At 53.6% G+C, this 18,074-nt stretch overlaps 2 protein-coding genes across 2 annotated transcripts; one reads left to right on the top strand and one right to left on the bottom strand.

The window, feature by feature from the left end:
• Window positions 1–1,574: 1,574 nt before the first annotated feature.
• Window positions 1,575–7,516, top strand: AGMAT (agmatinase). The gene is made up of 7 exons (XM_032986580.2): window positions 1,575–1,982; window positions 2,120–2,322; window positions 3,095–3,143; window positions 3,281–3,476; window positions 3,798–3,977; window positions 4,248–4,332; window positions 4,449–7,516. The coding sequence occupies exons 1-7, from the start codon at window positions 1,672–1,674 to the stop codon at window positions 4,520–4,522; spliced, it is 1,098 nt and encodes a 365-aa protein (XP_032842471.2). The 5' UTR covers window positions 1,575–1,671; the 3' UTR covers window positions 4,523–7,516.
• Window positions 6,450–18,000, bottom strand: DNAJC16 (DnaJ heat shock protein family (Hsp40) member C16). The gene is made up of 14 exons (XM_042794322.1): window positions 17,769–18,000; window positions 16,670–16,736; window positions 15,412–15,742; window positions 14,389–14,573; window positions 12,977–13,081; window positions 12,223–12,381; window positions 11,718–11,848; window positions 11,174–11,357; window positions 10,809–10,991; window positions 10,483–10,559; window positions 9,926–10,006; window positions 9,723–9,821; window positions 9,121–9,291; window positions 6,450–8,687 (listed from the first exon to the last, which is right to left on the bottom strand). Exons 1-14 carry the CDS (start codon window positions 17,930–17,932, stop codon window positions 8,291–8,293), a joined length of 2,334 nt encoding a protein of 777 aa, XP_042650256.1. The 5' UTR covers window positions 17,933–18,000; the 3' UTR covers window positions 6,450–8,290.
• Window positions 18,001–18,074: the final 74 nt, after the last annotated feature.

The following is an 18,074-nucleotide window of genomic DNA, read 5'->3' on the forward strand; positions in this document are numbered from 1 at the left end:
GCTGCCGAGTGGGTTCTCTAAATCCAGTTCATCTCTGTTCATGGGACTCAGGCTTTAGGCTGTGGAGGCGAGGGGGGCAACGCACCCCTGGTTCTGTGGGGTCTTAAAAGATCATTCAGCTCTTTCCATGTTATTTTAATCCACCAAGTGGAGTTTTCCCGAAGAGGAATGGACCTTGCCTCGTGTACGTGCCTGTTTCGTACTCTCCTGAACAGTAAATCACGGGCTGCTCCTGCAGTTTCCAGGTCGATGACATCATGTGTCAGATGGCTGACATCCCTCATCATCACGCGGTAACGTGCCATCCAAGTCCTGCACCGCTGAAGCGGCGCCTCGGTCAGCAGCGGTGCAAGATACCGACCGGGAACGGCCCTGCGGGGCTGCAGGGGCTCAGCAAAGAGCCCAGAACCCGGGAAGTCACGGGAAATGAGCTCTTTGGGCAAAAAGTTGCAGAAGAAACTTTAATCTCAGTCTCACCCTAACCAAAGCTGCTGCTGGTTTTTCTTGCATACTGAGTTCTTGCAGCTCATTTTTAGCTGGGATGGCTGCCTTGGATCTGTGTGCGCTCTCCTGTGAGCTCTGTGCCCCTGTGTCTAGCAGTGAGGCCTGTTCCCCGGACACTCTGGAACTTTTTGAAGAGTAAATAGTGTCGCTTTTTTGGTAGATCTCCGCTCTGACCTCTCTTTCTGTTGTTCTGCTGTTTCTCTGAGCCAGCCAGAGCTGGTTAGCTCAGCGAGGCGCAGCTTGGCTTGTTGACATGTCGAGTCTCTCCTTGTCCCTGCAGCACCAGGCATGGAATACACACATATTCCACACCGGATAGTCCATATCCGAACCAACTGTGTGGCGCAGGCTTTCTGCTGCGAATATAGTCTGCATTTTTTTTTTCCTTTGATTTTCATCCCAGGCCCAATCGCTACACAAGCAGGGAACAGAATTAGGAGCCAGAGCCATCTGATTTCAAGCATGTCGTTATTAGGCCAACCAGGGTTTGATCTGTGCTGGTTTAACTCCAGACACTGGAAACTTGCTTCCCCTGGAAATCATCTCATTTCGCCTCTGTCCTCAAAAATGGCCTAAAATGCTTGTCCCGTAGCACCGCCTCTTGTTCTTAAATCCCTGTTATTGCTTCTCGTTTGCTTGCATTTTGTCTGTCTGTGGTTCTGCTGAGGTCGGACTTTTTTTTTTTGTTTTCTTTCACTGCCTGCCTTTCGTTAGTGAGACATTTTTATGATTCTTCAGCATTCCGGGTGCTTTTTGTAAAGCGCTGTTTAAAAGTATATGCTGTTACCGCAACCAGCGCTGCCTTACTTTCTGCAAATGCCCGAGGGGAGCAAAGCCGGATCATTTCCCAGCGCGTTCCTCCTGCCACTCCCTAGGCAGGCTCTCCTTGGAGACGCTCGAGCTGAAGCCCCTCGCTGCTGGTGTTTGCTGGGAAGCAGACGGTGCTGCGGGGGAAAAAGGGGTGGCCGGGAAAGGGGGAACGTGAGGCCCGAGCTGAATCCCTGCCCTTCCCCGGGCAGCGGGGTGTCCGGCCGCACCTTGAACCCTGGGGAGGGCGGGGGGTGGCCTGGCGCAGGCGGCTGGCGCTCTGCTCGGCTGCTGCGCTCCAGCCGAAACGCCGCAGTCTCCGCCAGCACCCCTGGCTCCCCTCGGAGCGCGTGGGGCAGGATGAGCCGCCTGCTCCGGGCTGCCGGCAGCCTGCTGCTGCCCCGGGAAGCCGGGCTGTGCTCTCGCAAGCCGGCTGCTTTTGCTGCCGGCTCTCCCGGCGCGTCCGCGGGGCTGCTCCGGCACCCGGGGCGCGGGGCCCCTTGCCGCTGGGGCTCGCAGTTCAACGTGCCCCCCAGTGCCCAGTCCGTGGCTCGGCCCGTGGGGGTCTGCTCCATGATGAAACTGCCCGTTCAGGCATCGGCGGAGGGGCTGGACGCAGCTTTTGTCGGTGTCCCTCTAGACACGGGCACATCCAACCGGCCGGGAGCCAGGTGAGGGCTGGCCGCGGTGCCCGGGGAGCTGGTGCTTGGCTCCGGCCGGTTAGCACAGCTTCTCCTCCCGCAAGAGGCGCGGCGCTGGCGTCGGGAACTCTGCCCAGCAGCTTTTCCCAGCTCTGCCATCTCCCCAGGTTCGGCCCGCGCCACATCCGGGCCGAGTCGGCGATGCTGAGGAGGTACAACGCCAGCACCGGGGCAGCGCCTTTCGACTCCCTGCGGGTGGCTGACGTTGGGGATGTGAACGTGAACCTCTACAACCTGCCCGACAGCTGCCGCCTCATCCGAGAGTCCTACCAGGAGATAGTGGCCTCCGGCTGCGTGCCCCTCACCTTGGGTAAGGACCCCACGTCCCCTCGCCCTGCCACCCCATCCCTGCTCACCCAAACCCCTGCTCCTCCTGCCCTCGCTCAGTCTGAACAAGGTAGATGGTGAGTGGTGGATGTGTCCTCTGCTAAATCATGGGCTAAATGGGTAAATCCGGGGTAAATTCACACGCTCTCTGCTGAAATGACTGCCAGCAGTGATGCCTCTTGTATCAAAAATGGGGAGAACGGGTCAACCAGGAGATTGTTTCGATGCACAGCCTGAAGCTCAACCACAAATCCAGTCGGCAGCGTGCTCTCGGTGTCCTGTTGAGCAGGGCCCAAAGCAAGAGCAGTTTGTGTCCCTCTGGAAAGCTTCAAGCTTGAGCAAGCGCCCGGCAGTGTGCTGCTCCGTGCAGGGTGTGATTTGGATGCGTGGTCAAGTTTCCAGCTGTCGCAGCTTGGCATCGCTAAATGAAGGGAGTGTATGGAGTGAGGAAGGGCAAATTGTCAGTTACAGCGTCCTCAGAAATGAATCAAGCACCTATTTATAAGCCTGGTCAAGGGTCCTGCTCCATGGGCTGCCTCTGCCAGCAGTCATGCATCTCTGGTCCTCCCAAGGAGGAGAGAGGAAGGCACCTGTACCTGGGAGCCTCAGGTTTTCCTTTGGGAGAGAAGCCCTGGGGTGTATAAACAAGTGCAGGATAAATGCAAGGGGGGGGGGGGAAATCACCTGGGAACAAACGTAATAAGTGCTGAGCACCCCTTGCAGTGTGTTACGCCCTCATCCCTGTCCTGTTGCAGGTGGAGATCACACCATAACATACCCCATCCTGCAGGCCGTGGCAGAAAAGTAAGTTTCTGACTTGGAGATGTAGAATAAGAACCTGGGAAGGAGCCTTGGGGAAGGCTCCTGGTGTGCTCGCCAGGATGTAGGCAGGGCCATCGCCCAGGGGCTGGGGACTAACGTGGCCACCCCGACTCGACTAGGCACGGACCCGTGGGACTGGTGCACGTGGATGCTCACACCGACACGGGTGACAGAGCCCTGGGGGAGAAGATCTACCACGGGACCCCGTTCCGGCGCTGCGTGGAGGAAGGGCTGCTGGACTGCAGCCGCGTGGTCCAGATCGGCATCCGAGGCTCCTCTTACGACCCCGATCCCTACAAGTACTGCCAGGACCAGGTAAACTTGGCCGCAGGTGTGTGCTGAGCGCAGCTTCCTCTCCCTGTCATTAATATCCCCTCAGCTTCAGCAGGAAAAGAAGTATCTTTTCTGCATCTTGTCCCATGCCAGCAGCTTGGCCCACAGGACAAGTGCTGCCAGCACACCGAGCTGTTAGCTGAGCGGAGAATAAGAAATTGGGGGGTGAGCGGAGGGTGCTTCACGGTGCACCTCTGCAGCTTGGCCCTGGGATGAGGATTTATCCCAACGGACATCCCTGGCAGGGCAGGGGATGCACTGCTTTTCCCCACGTGGGTGCTTGGGTGGTGTGTGTGCCCGCAGGGCTTCCGGGTGGTCCCGGCTGAAGAGTGCTGGAGGAATTCCCTGGTGCCGCTGATGCGGGAGGTGAGGGAGCAGATGGGGGACAGGCCGGTGTACGTCAGTTTCGATATCGATGGACTAGACCCCGCGTACGCGCCGGGCACCGGGACGCCGGAGATAGCCGGGCTCACGCCTGCGCAGGTAAGGGGGACGCAGCTTCGTTTCCCAGTGGGAAGGGGTTGGTTTTGCTCCCATTAAAGGAGGTTGCGCTGCCAGCGCAGCAAAGCGAAGGGTTAGGGAGGCTGGGGAGCATTTCATAGTGGTAATGAGGCAAGGAAGTGTTGAACCGATGTGATTTGGTCTGTACGGGTTGGGTTTCCTTAGCTGCCTATGAGGAAAGCAGAGCCCTGACCAGTCTGCTAAATCAGATGTGTTTCATGAGCCCAAGTCTTTTTTTTTTTTTTTCCTTAGGCTTTGGAGATTATTCGTGGCTGCAAAGGCCTGAGCATAGTGGGATGTGACCTTGTAGAAGTTGCACCGATGTACGATGTCTCCGGTGAGTGCAGAGATGGTTGAAAGGCGTGCGCGCCCGGCAGAGGCGGCTGGCCGCCGTGGGTGAGAGCGGTTGGGCATTCATGGCTTGGGGTTTTCCCCCTTTTTGTCTGTCCTCAGGTAACACGGCGCTCCTGGGGGCAAACCTGCTGTTCGAGATGCTGTGCGTCCTCCCCGGAGTGCAGACGATGTGAGGGCAGCTCCCGCCTGCCCCGGGGCAGCGCCGCTCTGGCCGCGGCTGAGCCTCTCCCTGTCCCGTTCCCCTCGACCAGTTGCAGCGAACGTGGGACTTGCAGTAAGGACTGGATGTCATTTACCACTAGACAAAATAATGTTAAGCTGATAAACTGTAGGTGGCAGATGGGTTTGAACAGCCCGTTTAACTGGTGGCTGTAGCTTTGGGGTTTGCCTGGGAAAGGAAAAGATGAGGCTAATGGGGCTTCGCCTTTGCTTTCACAGCTGCAATTACTCATCTGGCTTATAGGGATTCGTGGCAAAACTGGCACTGGTAGGAGGTTCCTCCTGTTAAGATGCAGCAGCAGGGTGATAAATGTAAAGGGAGGGCAGCCGAAAGTGGCCTGGGGCTTGGTCGGAGAGTAGGGGGATATTTGACTGAATTTTCTGCTGGAGGTAACTGGGCATCGCCTGTGGCAGGAGCGGTTTCATTGCTCCCGGAACGTCGGAGCTGCCGCGGAGGTGAGGTTCACTTGTACACGGAAACACAGAGCCACCTCATCACACATTAAAATATTTTATTTTGGTTGCGATTCTGTAATCGTCTTAAAACAAAATGACATCAGTGCCTGTTCACAAATACAAAACAAAACAAAACTAAAAAAGACAAGTTTGCCAAATAAGTTAATTCCCTCCCCCCCCCCCCCCCCCCCAGTATCAAAAGTGCAAAATATGTACCTAGTTTTCAGTCCTACTTCTCAGCCTGCGTTAGTGTACTCGTTCCCGGCAGGCTTTCGGTGAATGGCAGAGGGGAGGCGGGCAGCCACTGCCCCCACGCTCGCTCCATGGAGGAGTTTTGGTACAACCTTTAGTCTGGGGGGGCTGTATCCCTTCGCTTCAGCTTCCAAGCGGTGTGCGATCGCTCAGAATCGACTCGAGTAGTGCACTAGGACTGAATTGCCTCAATCTTTGGATTACGAACCACCACGTGCATAACAGACTCGCGAGTGTGTTTCGCTGATGATACGTTATGAGATGGGTCGAGCGGCGCTGGGGGTTGGAAAATGATCAGGGGGTGACGGCTCGCGACTGCTGGGAGAGGGCAGACAGACCTGGGGCCCAAGCAGCCTCCGCCCGGGCTGTTCTACAAGCAAGCAGCCAGTGCTCCACCATGGACGCTAAAGCGAACTAAACGAGGGGTTTAGAAGAGTTTGGCGTTTGCTTCAGCCCGCGAAAGAAGTTTTTTCCAGAAAATGGCGACACAAGCTGAGTTAGTCTGACCTGGATAAAAGCAGCGAAGGGCAGAGTTACAGCTGAGCGGGAGCTGAGCTCCCGTCCGGCCGCAGCCGGCAAGGGTGGAGTGCTGCAAGCACTCCTGAAACAAAGCTCGGTCTAGAAGGGGAGGTTACCCGTGCTAAAAAGAAAATTTAAAAAAGGATTCCAGCAGGTGTGCAGCACAGGAACTGTATTTTAAAGGCCATAAAGCCTTTTCTTCGTATTTGGGGCAAGGCTGAATTCCCTCGCTGTAGCACAACTAGGCACTTTTTTTAATGTGTCAAGGGTTTTCTCCTGGTTTCTGACTAGCTGAAGAGGCAGCAGAGACCCAGAGAGTATTTTTTTTCCCTTTTGCAAATGTTTAAAAATTTATGCAGCGCCTTCCACTGGGCTAGAACTTATTCTAGCCAGGTCCTGCGTGGCAAGCTGTGGGAAAAGCACAAGAGCGCTACGGCGATTGCTCCAGCCAAATGAGAATAAAGTCTAGCAGCATCAGGCCAGAGTTTCGTTTCCCCTCCCGCTCTATTTCAGCAGTACGTGTGCCTCGGAGCTCTCCGGCAGGGAGAAGACCTCGCCTTCCTTCCTTCCCTCCATTTCAGTGCCTCGCTCATGCAGCAGCACAAGCTGCGGCCCAGAGTCCGCTGAGCTAAAATTAAGTAACCTCACATGGGGTCAGTTGGTATCATCGCAGCCTTTATTTGGAAGTACATTATACAGGGTGTTTGGGATACCTGTGGTGGTCGAAGCACACCAGTCTGCTCCCTGGGTGGGGAGGAGTGCAGCAAGCCAAGGGTCTGTCAGCAGCTAGGTCATGTAGGCAGTGAAATGACTTGAGCATTCCCGGATTTCGTATGGGATCGGCAGCTAGCTCGGAGATTGGCAGTTACTCCTCCTAACTGGCTGCTCGGCTGAGATGGGAACTAAGGCAGCAGGGGCTGAGTGAGCTGTTTAATTCCCACCACGTGCTCGGCCCAGTGCTCTGCCGTCAGGTTCAGAGCCCCACGGCAACGGCTGCCCCGCTCAGCCCCGTGCCCTGGCGGGGGCTCGGCCCCGGGGCAGAGCGGCTGGAGGGGGCGCAGCCGGGACCAGCCGGGTGGCAGCGGCTGCCCCCGAGCAGCAAAAAGGAAGAACAAGCCCCACAGGATTTCAGTCCTGGACACGAAGAGAAACCTCGTTGCTTTGCTTTATCGCTGGAGGAGTGGAGAGCAGCCGTGAGTCTGCTGCTCGCCCTTCCCTCCGCCTTAGAGGGCTGCCCTTTCCCCGGCAGTGCTGAAAGTGGCTCTTAGGATCAAGACAGCTACAGCAAAGCGTAAGCCACACCCTGTGCTTCACACCGACCTGTGAGTTCAAAAAGACAACAAACCCCCAACGCAAACAAACAAAAACCCAAGGCCTGCGTGTTGAGAAACAAAAGTTTGTGGCAAGAAGGAAACAGGTGAGAGGCTGAACCCAAGCATCTTAAACCCATGCCTAAACCAAAAGGAGTTTCGCACTAAGCGATGGTCTGATGATACAGCACTTCTGGGACAACGTTTCAAGAGTACAATCATTGAAGAATTAGGTTCCTTGATACAAAGAAAGGTTGGCTTGTACTACAGATGTAAGGGTGTGTGAAAGGAGCCCGGACCGACTCCCTAGCAGCTAGGTAGAGTTTCTGTTACACAACTACTGGCTCAGAGCAGCTCACGCCTACAATCTGAGGACACAAAGTTATGGCTCTAGGATACATCATCTAAAATCGACAGAAGCAGAAAGGCATCTGAAAAATCAATGTGACATTTAAATGGCTCAACACCTTTACAGTATTTATGGCCGTGCAAAACCCCTTCCCTGCCCAGTTATGGTTTAGCTGGTGAAGCTGGACGTGGAACTATGACACGAGGAGCATGAAACATGCAGATCGCCTACTAACCCACCCTGCAGGTGAGTCCCAGCTACAGGTTTGCTACGAGGGAGACGCTCCCGCCCGTACTCTAGATCACTTACCCCGGGGAAAGCCGATAAAGTGCGCCTGCCTGGTGGGAGGAGGCCTTTCGGAAGGGCAGGGCCTGGGAGGGGCTGCAGGGTCTCGCCAGCGTTACACCAGGCACCGTGGGCGAAGCACACGGGGAAGGGGAGAGGCAGCCACGACCCGACCTGCGTCACCGGCCGCGGGCGGTCCGGCCCGAGTCACCGCGGCGGAGGAGTCACGGGTTTTTCTTCAACCGAGGCAAAAGGAGAGATGGAACGGGGGCGACTCGGGAAGCAGATGCGGCAGGACACGAAGGGAAAAAACGGATTTCTTGGCTCTTACAGCGTCCAAACGCACGACGAGTTGGTGGAGGGAATTTCGGCGCGCTTGGCTGCGCTCTGGGGCTCCGGACGCGGGGAGATCATTTTTCTAGTTGCCGGCCCTAGGCGAGTTCATCTAAAACCTAAGGTCCATTCGTCACGCTCGTCTGTGTATTCCTGGAAAGAGCTGTCCCTTGTCATCTTCATAAAAAGTTTGTCTATTAGAATCTCTTTAAAATCCCTCAGTCTAGCGCGGGCCACGAGGGGATATAGAACCTCTGTAAGGAACCCTCTAGGAGACGTTCCATCCAAAAGGACAATTTGTGTAATTTGTTTTTAATGGATCTAGATCCTGGGCTGCAGGAGGATTTCCCTCTGGCTTCCGTGGGTGGCGAGGAATCGTAATCCTCACACGATCCCAGGGTTCCCCCCTCATCCCCCGATCTGTGAGGCTTAAAGAGGCAGAAGTATTTCTTGTGGCCGTTCAGAGCCAGGACATAGCCCGTGTAGTCACGCTCGAGGAAATGCTTGTCATACTGGTTTGGGATGGGGGCCGCATCCTGCGCGAACTCTAACAGGTACTCCAGCCATTCTCGGTGCTTGTCCAGGCTGAGGAAGGAGAAATGAAGAGAGCTGCTCCTGGGGGAAGAGCAGAGGAGAAGCAGGATTAGCTCATCTCCCGCATCAGGCTGGATTCCTACTGGGCAGGTAAGCGTTTGTAAACAAGGGCAGGCTCAGAGCTATGTTGCCACAGCTCCTTTTTTAACCCAGTTCGGCACAGGTGACAATTACGTGCCGTGCAGCACTGTTGTCCTCTCTATTCGTTACAATGTGGGTACAGCCAAAGCGGCAGCAGCGCCAGACCTGCCCGGCCACCCCCACCAAGTACAGCCGGGAAAAGCTGCTCGGTTTTCAGTGGCTCATTGCCACTACTGCGCGCAGAGGCTGCCCTGCTCGCCAGAAGCATTCCCTCCCGGTGATCGAGGCAACACCGCTCCTAACTCATCGTCAGAGCAGCATTGCACAAGTTGTTAAAACAGTAACAGAAACCCAGGAGAGGGCCCCAACCTACCCTGTGAACGTGTAGACTTCCAGGGCAAACTTCTGGAGGAGGATGGTTTTGGTTGAGTTGGACAGGATCAAGACCACGTTCATGTGACCCGGCCTCAGGCGTACCAAGTTACTGTTGTAGTTGATGTCCGTGAGCTCAGTCACCTCCACAAAACCCTTTTTGGGAATCCTGCTGCAACAAAACAGTGACCCAGTGAAAGGGGAACAAGGGACTGGGAGCAACTGAGGATGGGGAAACCATGAACTCGTTCCCCACCCCTGCACGCTGAGCCATCCCTGTGCCTGCAGCTAAAGCCAGCTTAATTGGTGCAATGGAAGAATTTGATCTTCCTCAACGAGTCAGCCAGGCCTTTACCGTTCCCCTGAGGATGTTGTCTGGGGCAAACTCAGTGGGAATCGCTTAATCACTAAGTTTGTGCAGCCCTGTCCTTGCTGGCCTGGCTCCTACCCACCTCGCTGTGCCTGCGCAATGAGTGCGGTATCTCTCGCAACTTTGGCACTTCTCTGCTGCCCACCTAACACTCTCTGCGTGCTCTCTCTCTGCACAGATGCTCCCCAAGCAATGCTTCAGCAGAAAACGTTTCTGGAGAAATTAGAGAGAACCTGTTACTCTCTTTGCTGAAGCTTGCGTCGTTCTTCTCGGTCTTTGCGGCGGTTTCTTCTTTCTCAGAGGGTGGAGAGTCTCGTGTATCACTCGAATCGCTGCAAAGGAAGATTATCTCGTGTGTGCTTAAGGCACCAGATTGGACTGAGGTGCTGTTGGCTGGACTGTAAGATCCCCGTAGGACGTTTTGGCGTGCACTCACCTGAAAGCCTGAACAATAACTGTGCCAAAGAGAATGAAGAGCGCAGAGAAGAGCAAGGACAGCAGCGGCATCATTTCTCGCCTGAGGGGAAGATTTGCAAACAGCAATCAGGTCCGCGAGTTGTGCGGTTTCTGCTCAAACTTCAGTTCCTGTCTACCTCAAGTAATACCATGCAGTTGCCCCAGAAACTTGGCTCATTTCCTGGGGTCTTAAAGAGGATTACGATTTTGAGTGCTGCCCTGCTCCCACCCGGAAGGAGAAGGACCAAAATGGATCCATTTTAAAATAAGGCTATGGGGAAGCCATGAAAAACAATTTGTGTTTTCAGGAGCGTAATGTCCACGCTCAGCCTCAAGGCCAAAGTACCCGTACTCGAGGCAGAAGCTGATGTCCCTGTGGAGTCCCCGCTCTCCACCTAGATCTCGAGAGAATACAGGCACCTCTGTGTTTGGATATGGTCTCAATTCCTGGCAATAAGAACCTGGTTCTACTATGCATCTGAACAAGGTAACAGCAATCCTGCTCCCCATCAGGACTCGTTAACACCCAATCCGTACCAGTTACTGTGAAACAAACTGTCCCAGCAGTCTGAGATATAGTCCAGCATGGAGTAGAGCCATCGGATAAGGAACATCTGTTTAAAAAGAAAAAAGCAAATTAGAAACCTGCTATCCAGAGCCCTGACAATACTACCACCCCTTAAACAGAACCCCCGGCCAAATCAGCTCTGGAGCATGCCATGAGCTTCCTTCCACAAGTAAGACAACTTGCAAGAGTCTTGCCTCGGTATTTTGAAGTATAAATAATCCCCTTGAGTGACCACAATGGGACTGCCCGTAACAGTAACACAGTTGTTAGGCAGCTGGAATGGCTGTGCACTTACAGGAGCGAGTTCATCATTCAAGTCTGCCAGGACAGTCTCTGAAGAGAGGAGGCCGGGGTCTGTCCTCAGCTGGTCCAGAAGGTCCAGGAGGATGAAGTTGTCCTCTTTGCTGCCCTGCCAGGCCTCCTCCAAGGTTTTATAGGCAATCTTCCCTGCGTTATTCCGTCTCTCCAAAATGACCACCTGGACAAGCCAATAACATCACAGATGTCAGAGAGGAAGGTATGCTTTACTAGGCAGATGTTATGCTTCAAATCACTGCCCAGAATTAGGTGTCAGATCAAGGTATAGCATCCTACATAAAGTGATGTGAGTTAGAATGACAGATGAAAAGAAGAAGGGAAAGAAAACAAGGAAACCCTCACAGCTGATTTTCCCCGATACTTCTCCTCATCCATCAGCAAGGCGTCCGCAAACTCCGGCTGCCGATCGTTATAGATGTGCACAAACTTCAGTGTGTCTTTTGTGTTGGCCACAGCAAAAGTCAGAAATGCCTCGTAAGCCTCAGCAAACTTATCGCCTTCTCCGGTCAGTAAGACCACACAGTGCCTAGGCAACACAGTGAGACGGAGGATTAGGAGCCATTCTGGACGTGAGAGGAAACGACCCTCCCTTTTCCCCCAGCCAGAAGGATCCTGAAGAGCCAGAAATCCAATCTGTTGCTTCCGGACAGGCTGCTCCTGCCTTCCATGGACTCAGCTCTCCAGCCTGTCACCCTGTTCCTCCTCCCTTCCGCCTGCACTCTGCCCCAGGATATGCCTCGTGAAGGCGGGGAAACTATCAAATGATGCAGATACCCAGCAGGATCCAATGCAGTCGTTTCCCTTCTCCCTCAGAATCAAACAATAGGTGGCTTTTAGGAGCCTTGGGGAACAAAATGGGGGGGATGTGTCATCCATGGAGCCTTACTTTCGCTGACGGTGAGACTTCTTCACAGGACACAGCTCCTGGAACAGCCTCTGGTTGGTGAGTCTGGCCACCATGAGGAACTTATTCTGGGAAAGGAAGTCGTCAATGAGCTGCTTCTTCATATCTCGTGCCTGGCGAGGACAAAGAAAGCAGAGGTCAGAACTGAGCAGGATGAGGAGTAAAGCTGTTGCAACGTTCTTGTCTGAAGCCTGGGGAAGGCTGCCAGCTATCAGTGTCCTCGCTGAAATCACCTGAGAAGTTTTGAGGCCCTGAGACTGAGGAGGGACCTGCTGCCACCCTCCTCAAAAAGTCAGACACCATAGCTGAAACCTGCTGAGCTTCCTCCCTCCTAATGGTCACTGCCTCTGCGGAAGCCTGAGTCTGAGCTTGCGATGAGAGGCTGGTTAGTGGTGCATTTCAGAGTAAAGAGCATTCGCTCTCAGCTCAGTCAGAAAACCTCGGCCTTCATTTCACATGAGCTCTCGGAGAGGGCTCAGAGCAATACCTGCACAACATCAGCGGGCCTGTTGATGTGCTCCTTGAAGATCATCATGGTGGGAGTGTAGACGTTGATGTTGTACTGACTGGACAACTGTTCAGTGCCTCGAAGTCCGACGTACACATAACCAAAGGAGAAGTAATCACGGTATGCAAAGGCAGTCAGCTGGATGGGAAGAAAGCACCGGTGTGTGTTTACATTACAGAGCAAACAACATTTTCTCCCCCGAGTGCCTGAGGTGACTTTGCTTTGAGAACACCTCCTGCTGTTTAAATGTCACTGGGCATGTGCTGCAAGAGGTAAAAGCCCTTCCTCTCCCTTGCTGAAGTGCAGTTTGCATTCTCTTAGTCATCGTACTCAATGGACCCGCAGGTTTATTTTACAACCTGACATTTTTCATGGTAGCAGGAGTTTCTTAGGAAACGGGCTTTCCAGTAACCTAAATTAGATGTGCCGCAAAAACGTCTCACTACCAATAAAGGTTGGTACATGCCTCTGTTACAGTAACCTCTGAAACCCACCCTCACCTTCGCGTCCACTAATGGTGCCTCCGTGGCAGGACGGAGAAACAAACTCCTAAGGAAGTTGGTCATCTGGCCGTGCCATTTTCAACTGACACAAATCAACCTGCTCTCCCCCAGAACCAGTCAGTAGTATTTAGAGACATCGGTCCGCCTCTGCTCACAGCAATATCACATTTTCTTCTGGAACAGCTGGATTTATTAGCAAGTCAACAATACAGCAATAGAAATCACATTACCTTGTATAATAATGGCACAGCTGGCATATGATCAAATAGAAGGACGTGGGGCTTGTTTTCTTTCTTCCAGTTGGAGAGAAAGCGGACATAGTTTTTATCTGTAATCTTTAAATAGAGTCAGAACATTAGTTTAACCTCGGAGCCGTTAGACACATGCAGTGCTGTGTGATTAGGTGTCTGAATGAGAACCGAGCCTGGAAAAGCTGTCCAGGTGTTACACAAAGCAAACTGTGGGTTTGTCCTTCCAACAGATATGGCTGGGCTGTGCTTTTTGTAAAGGCATTAGCTGAAACCATCAGTGCCGACCCCCACTAACCCTCTTAGTGATGGCACCCTCTGTCGATGCTGTTTCAAGTCAATGCTGATGTCACTTTGATTCTCATAACTGTTCACTGGGCCATATGCTTTATTGATAGTGGGAAGCCAAGGGTTAACAGGCACCTGTGAGCTCCATCAAACCTGCTCTGTTTCAGCTGTGGTACCTCTTTGTCCTAGAGGAAGGAGATTAAAGGGAGATCACAGCTTGTTTAGGGGCTCACAGGGAGAGGAGCAGACTACCAGCTCTGCTTTTGCTGAGCTGTGGGAGGTGGCAGCAGACCCTGCTTTTTGGGGTGAGAGCTCAAATACCCAGAGGACAGCAAACCAAGAGTCCGGTGGGAAGGGTGGCCCCAAGAGAAAGTCACTGAAACCCCCAAAGGAAAACAAGGAACAAGGCTCCAGGCAGAGGATAGGCAGGCGAGAGCATGATGGGGGCTGACCTGGACCCATTGCTCTGAAGGCGGGGGTGGGTGCTCAAGGATTCTGCCAAAAATAACTGAGCAAGGCTGAAATGCAGGAATTGTTTATCTAGTAGGAGGTTTTACCAATAACTTTGAAAGGGCTCGCACTGCTGGCTCCAGTTTCAGAGCTCTGAATCAAAACCGGACAAAACAACAGGTCTCTGCGTGGGTGAGTTCTAGCAGACAATGCCCACATATTAGTGAGTGGTCCTTAATTTGTTGGATGAAACCCTGAGAAAGGCAAAGGGCAGTGAAATCCAGCAGACAGGTAGGGCATGATCATGGATTCCTAACCTAGGAGTAGCTTTCATACCGCTCTGGTAGCCCTGGGGTATTACAACTGAGAGAGCAGCAGGCACACAGAGTTGCTGGTGTAACGGTGTAGTAGTGGGATTAACCCTTTTGCAAGGAGAAGCATTACGGAGCCGCCTTGCGCGATTGCTTCCACCAGCTCCGGGGTTTGTAGCTGTTAATTACAGCTCTCACAACGTCTCATTTCACCAGCCTCAGTTGGATCTTCTTGTGTTCATGACACAGTTCAGCTTGGGGCCTGAATTAAACAGATTAGCCACTGCAACAGCTACATCCAGACAGACGCGAGCAGCAGTATGTGACACTCTTACTAGAGCGTACCTTTTCTACAAGATTCCCCGGCAGAAGGTTCTCCACGAATTGCCGCAGGTTTTCTCGAATGACAGCATTGTGGAAGGAGGTTATTTTCCCGTTAAGGAGCCCTAGTATGGACGGTGTGCTGTGTGCACCTAGGTGGTGGGCGAGACGCCTTTCATACCCAGCGTGAACGACTCCGATTCCCACTCCTGAAAAAGGAGAGTGGGTTCACATGAAAGATCACTGATGACCCAAAATGCATAGTAGAAAACTGAGGTTGAAGATGTGTTCCCTTGCCCAGCAGCCTGCTCGGGAGTTATTTGTGGGACTGTCCCTTCTAACTCTGTACTTTCTTCCTCTTGCAATCCTTGAAATTTATATCTAAACCTCATAGCTTTATCTAGGGAGGGTGAGATCACGCTGTCCTCTTTTGTTCTGTCCACTGGTATTTCATGTGCTACATTAAAACCTCAGGGAGAAAACCCTTAGTAAGCAGACACCACAAATGCCTGTCCCCTGCTGTCTGTTGAGTCTACGTGTTTTTACAACATCTGCAGGGAAAACAAGGAAGCTGGGGGTGGAAGGGCAAGTACAAAATACCTCCTTGGCATCTAAATGTGTTCAGTAAGTCTCAAAACCACTGGATGGTAGCGGCCCTGAAGTCAAGCATGTATTCTGCAGGGATCTTTGCTTATCAAAGCTATCCAAGTGCAGGACAAAGAGTGACACAGTATTTATGCTGGTGGCCCGAATTCGTGGTGGTGCGATCAGCCCTTGGCCACGCCATCGTTTATTAGCGTCGGTGTCACACTAGGCCACTAGCTGTGGGGACAGGAGAAAAGGCATCTTGCCTGCGTGATCTACGGGACTAGTTTTTTTCCTCATTTCTAACATATAGCCTCATCAATTATGATGTTAGTAACAGGAAAAAGCAATAAATCCCTGAGGAAATCTACAGATTAAACTCACTCCTCCAAAGCTGAAGGCAATCACTGCAGCCTCGCTGGGTGAGGGACACACGCCCAGCCTAAACTGCCTCGTCCTTACCCAGTGCCTCCAATTCCTGAGCGACCTCCTTCCACACGGGCTCGATGTGGATGCAGCTGAAACACCAGTCCGAGGTTATTTTAATGAGGTAAGGTTTCTTGAAACTATCTGGCACGATTTCATTGATGTAGTGGGAAAAATGGAGCAAATACTTCTCGTCAGAGGTGTCACGCCTCTCCGAATTAAAGGGGAAATGGAAGAAGGACTCGTCAAAATAGAAGCCTTCGTGAAAGTGGTGGAACTGGCGATGCTGGTGCTGAGAGTAGCCCTGGCTTTCTCCGGCATCTCCGTAGCGATCAAAATTTGCCCTCTTTTCCTCGTTAGAGAGAATCTGGGAAGTAGATGATAGAAGAACAGTCGCCTGAAACTGTGAGGGGGAACTGCCCTGACAAAAATCCTTCGGTAAGTAACTGCAGCTGCCTAAGGACTATGAGGGAACGTGCAGCCTTTGCTCTGCATCAGAGGGATGAATATTCTGGAAGAGGAACCATTGCATTGCCTCCAGGCTCGCTGTGGTAAATAAGGGTTAAAAAAAGCCAAATCCCAAAGAGAAGGAGCCTGTAAATCGAGATGGCTGTACCCATTTCTGACACCAATTGCTCCTTGAGCCTGGACATCCCGCTATCTGAGCATCAACGCCCTTTTCTGGAGCAGCTTTTGCTGGCGTCTACTTGAACATTGAGGGTTTTCTCAGCGCTTTGGGAAGTGCCAAAAGTTTTACCAAGCAGCCCTACAAAGAAACTGCATTTTTCAGCTGGGAGATGATGGTTTGTTTTTATTGCCACGGGCTCAGCTCACTTGCCGTGGAAGTACCAGGTCAGCTGCTGTAAACTGGGACAGCCAATTTTGAGAGCTGCGCAGGAGCGATGTGCAAATAACTACTTATGCAAAAAATAATTTGAAGCGACTCAAGTGCTGCGGCTATTAAAGCTGCTTACATCACCCCCAAAATGCCTCTACGTATGTGTGACACGGACAAGACGGCCACCCAGCTGCGCGGGGCTTGGCAAATACCTGCTCCTCCCTCATTTGAGGCCTTTTAGTGAGAGCAGGGCAGACCTGTAGCAAAATATTTGCAAGAGAAGCCACGCTGGTGACATCCAGCGGCTCTCTGTCGAGAAAAAAGACTTTTCTGGTCAGTAGTGTCTGCCTCTACAGGGTCAAGTACCTTTCCTGTGTAGGTGTACACAGAAAAAGCATAAAATAAGGTCACTTAACTTCTAACAACAGCACGAGTTTAGCAAGAAGAGTGTGTTACCTCATAGGCCTTGCTAATCTGGATGAATTTGTCTTCTGCTCCTGGGTCCTTGTTTTTGTCAGGGTGCCTACAAGGCAGAACCGGAGGAAAAGGGGGTCAGGAGTTCCCGGGGCGGGGCACAGCGAGCTGCCAGCCTCCGCTCAGAGGTGAGCGGGCCATGGACAGTTCGGGCAGCAGCATCCCCTGAGGCTGGGAGTAGATTTTACATCCAGCACGTGCTCTCCCTGCCGAAACACCTTCCCAAAACGCAGTGCTGGGACACGGGCCTGTCCCTCCCTCCCAAATCCCTCACCGAGGGAGTGTGTAGCTTTCCTACCAGCACTGCATCCCTCAGCTCCTGCCCCACATTCATACAGAGTTCTTCCTGTAAAATACCTCCCGCCACAGCCCTCAGGGATGTCTCAGGCAAAACTACGCAGGCTCTAAAAGCTCTGGGTGAAGCTATTTCCCGAGGCAACGCCTCGGGCCCGCTCCCGGCGCACAGCACCACAGTGAGGGGCGCAGCATTTGTGGATCCAACATGATTCCCTCCACCACGGGAGCTGAGTCGCCCTCGGACATCGACGTATCAAACTGAGCCTTAGACCCTGGAGTAATAAAGGTTCCCAGTTGAGTCAGGGAGGACTTTTTTCCCTTGTAGCCAGGCTCCAGGAGGGTTTTGCAGGACGGAGTGCTAGCGTGAAGGTGTTTGCTTGGTTTCAGGATGACTGGGGGCCTGTGGGGAAGACGGGGCGCTGGTCTCTGCCTGCCTGCTGAGCCTTGTCTGGCGCGGGGCGGGTATGAAATTGGGAAGGGGAGAAGGTGAGACCTGACTGTCCTGCGTCGTTACAGATGACTTCCCTGAACGTTTGTCTATCCCAGTCCAAGATGAGAAAGAAGGACCTGGAATGCCTCCCGCTCCACGCCGGGGTAATGCCACCCACTCCCCCCGCCTCCCGCCGCGTTACCCGCTCCTGGAAGCGCCGCGGCCTAGCTCTGTCACCCGAGAGGCCACAAAACGACACCGTGGGTCTGTCCTCCCCGCCCTGCGTCCGTGTGTCCGCCCCCCCCCCCGCCGCCGCTGCTGAGGAGCGGGACCGGAGCCTGGGACGGCACGTACCATTCCCGGGCGAGCCGCTTGTAGGCCTTCTTGATGTCGGCCTGGCTGGAGCTCCGGCCGACCCCCAGGACGCGGTACGGGTCGAAATCCCCCGCCGCCTGCGCTCCCAGGGCCGCCAGCAGCAGGGCGGCAGCCCAGGCCAGGCCCGCCCGGCCCAGCTCCATGGCTGCGGCGGGACCCACCGACACCGGCGCTAAGGGGACCGGCCGCCGGCCAGCGCCGCCGCTTCCGGCGCGCCCGCCCCGCCGTCGCCATGGAGACGGCGCCGCTTCCGGCCACCGAGACTGGCGGGAGGAGGTGGGGGCT

Source organism: Tyto alba, unplaced genomic scaffold (assembly GCF_018691265.1).
Source record: "Tyto alba isolate M040663 unplaced genomic scaffold, T.alba_DEE_v4.0 Super-Scaffold_20000042, whole genome shotgun sequence".
NCBI classification, from domain to species: Eukaryota; Metazoa; Chordata; class Aves; order Strigiformes; family Tytonidae; genus Tyto; species Tyto alba.

Bases quoted from the DNA above. Each gene is read 5' to 3' on its own strand.
- DNAJC16 (XM_042794322.1), bottom strand. From the start codon at position 17,932: ATGGAGCTGGGCCGGGCGGGCCTGGCCTGGGCTGCCGCCCTGCTGCTG. The intron at 14,574-15,411 runs GTAAGGACGAGG...CTCCTTTTTCAG, and splicing joins TCAGGAATTGGAGGCACTGG to GAGTGGGAATCGGAGTCGTT. The intron at 11,358-11,717 runs GTAAGGCTCCAT...TGTGTTGCCTAG, and splicing joins AAGTCTCACCGTCAGCGAAA to GCACTGTGTGGTCTTACTGA.
- AGMAT (XM_032986580.2), top strand. From the start codon at position 1,672: ATGAGCCGCCTGCTCCGGGCTGCCGGCAGCCTGCTGCTGCCCCGGGAA. The intron at 3,978-4,247 runs GTAAGGGGGACG...TTTTTTCCTTAG, and splicing joins CCGGGCTCACGCCTGCGCAG to GCTTTGGAGATTATTCGTGG. The intron at 4,333-4,448 runs GTGAGTGCAGAG...GTCTGTCCTCAG, and splicing joins ACCGATGTACGATGTCTCCG to GTAACACGGCGCTCCTGGGG.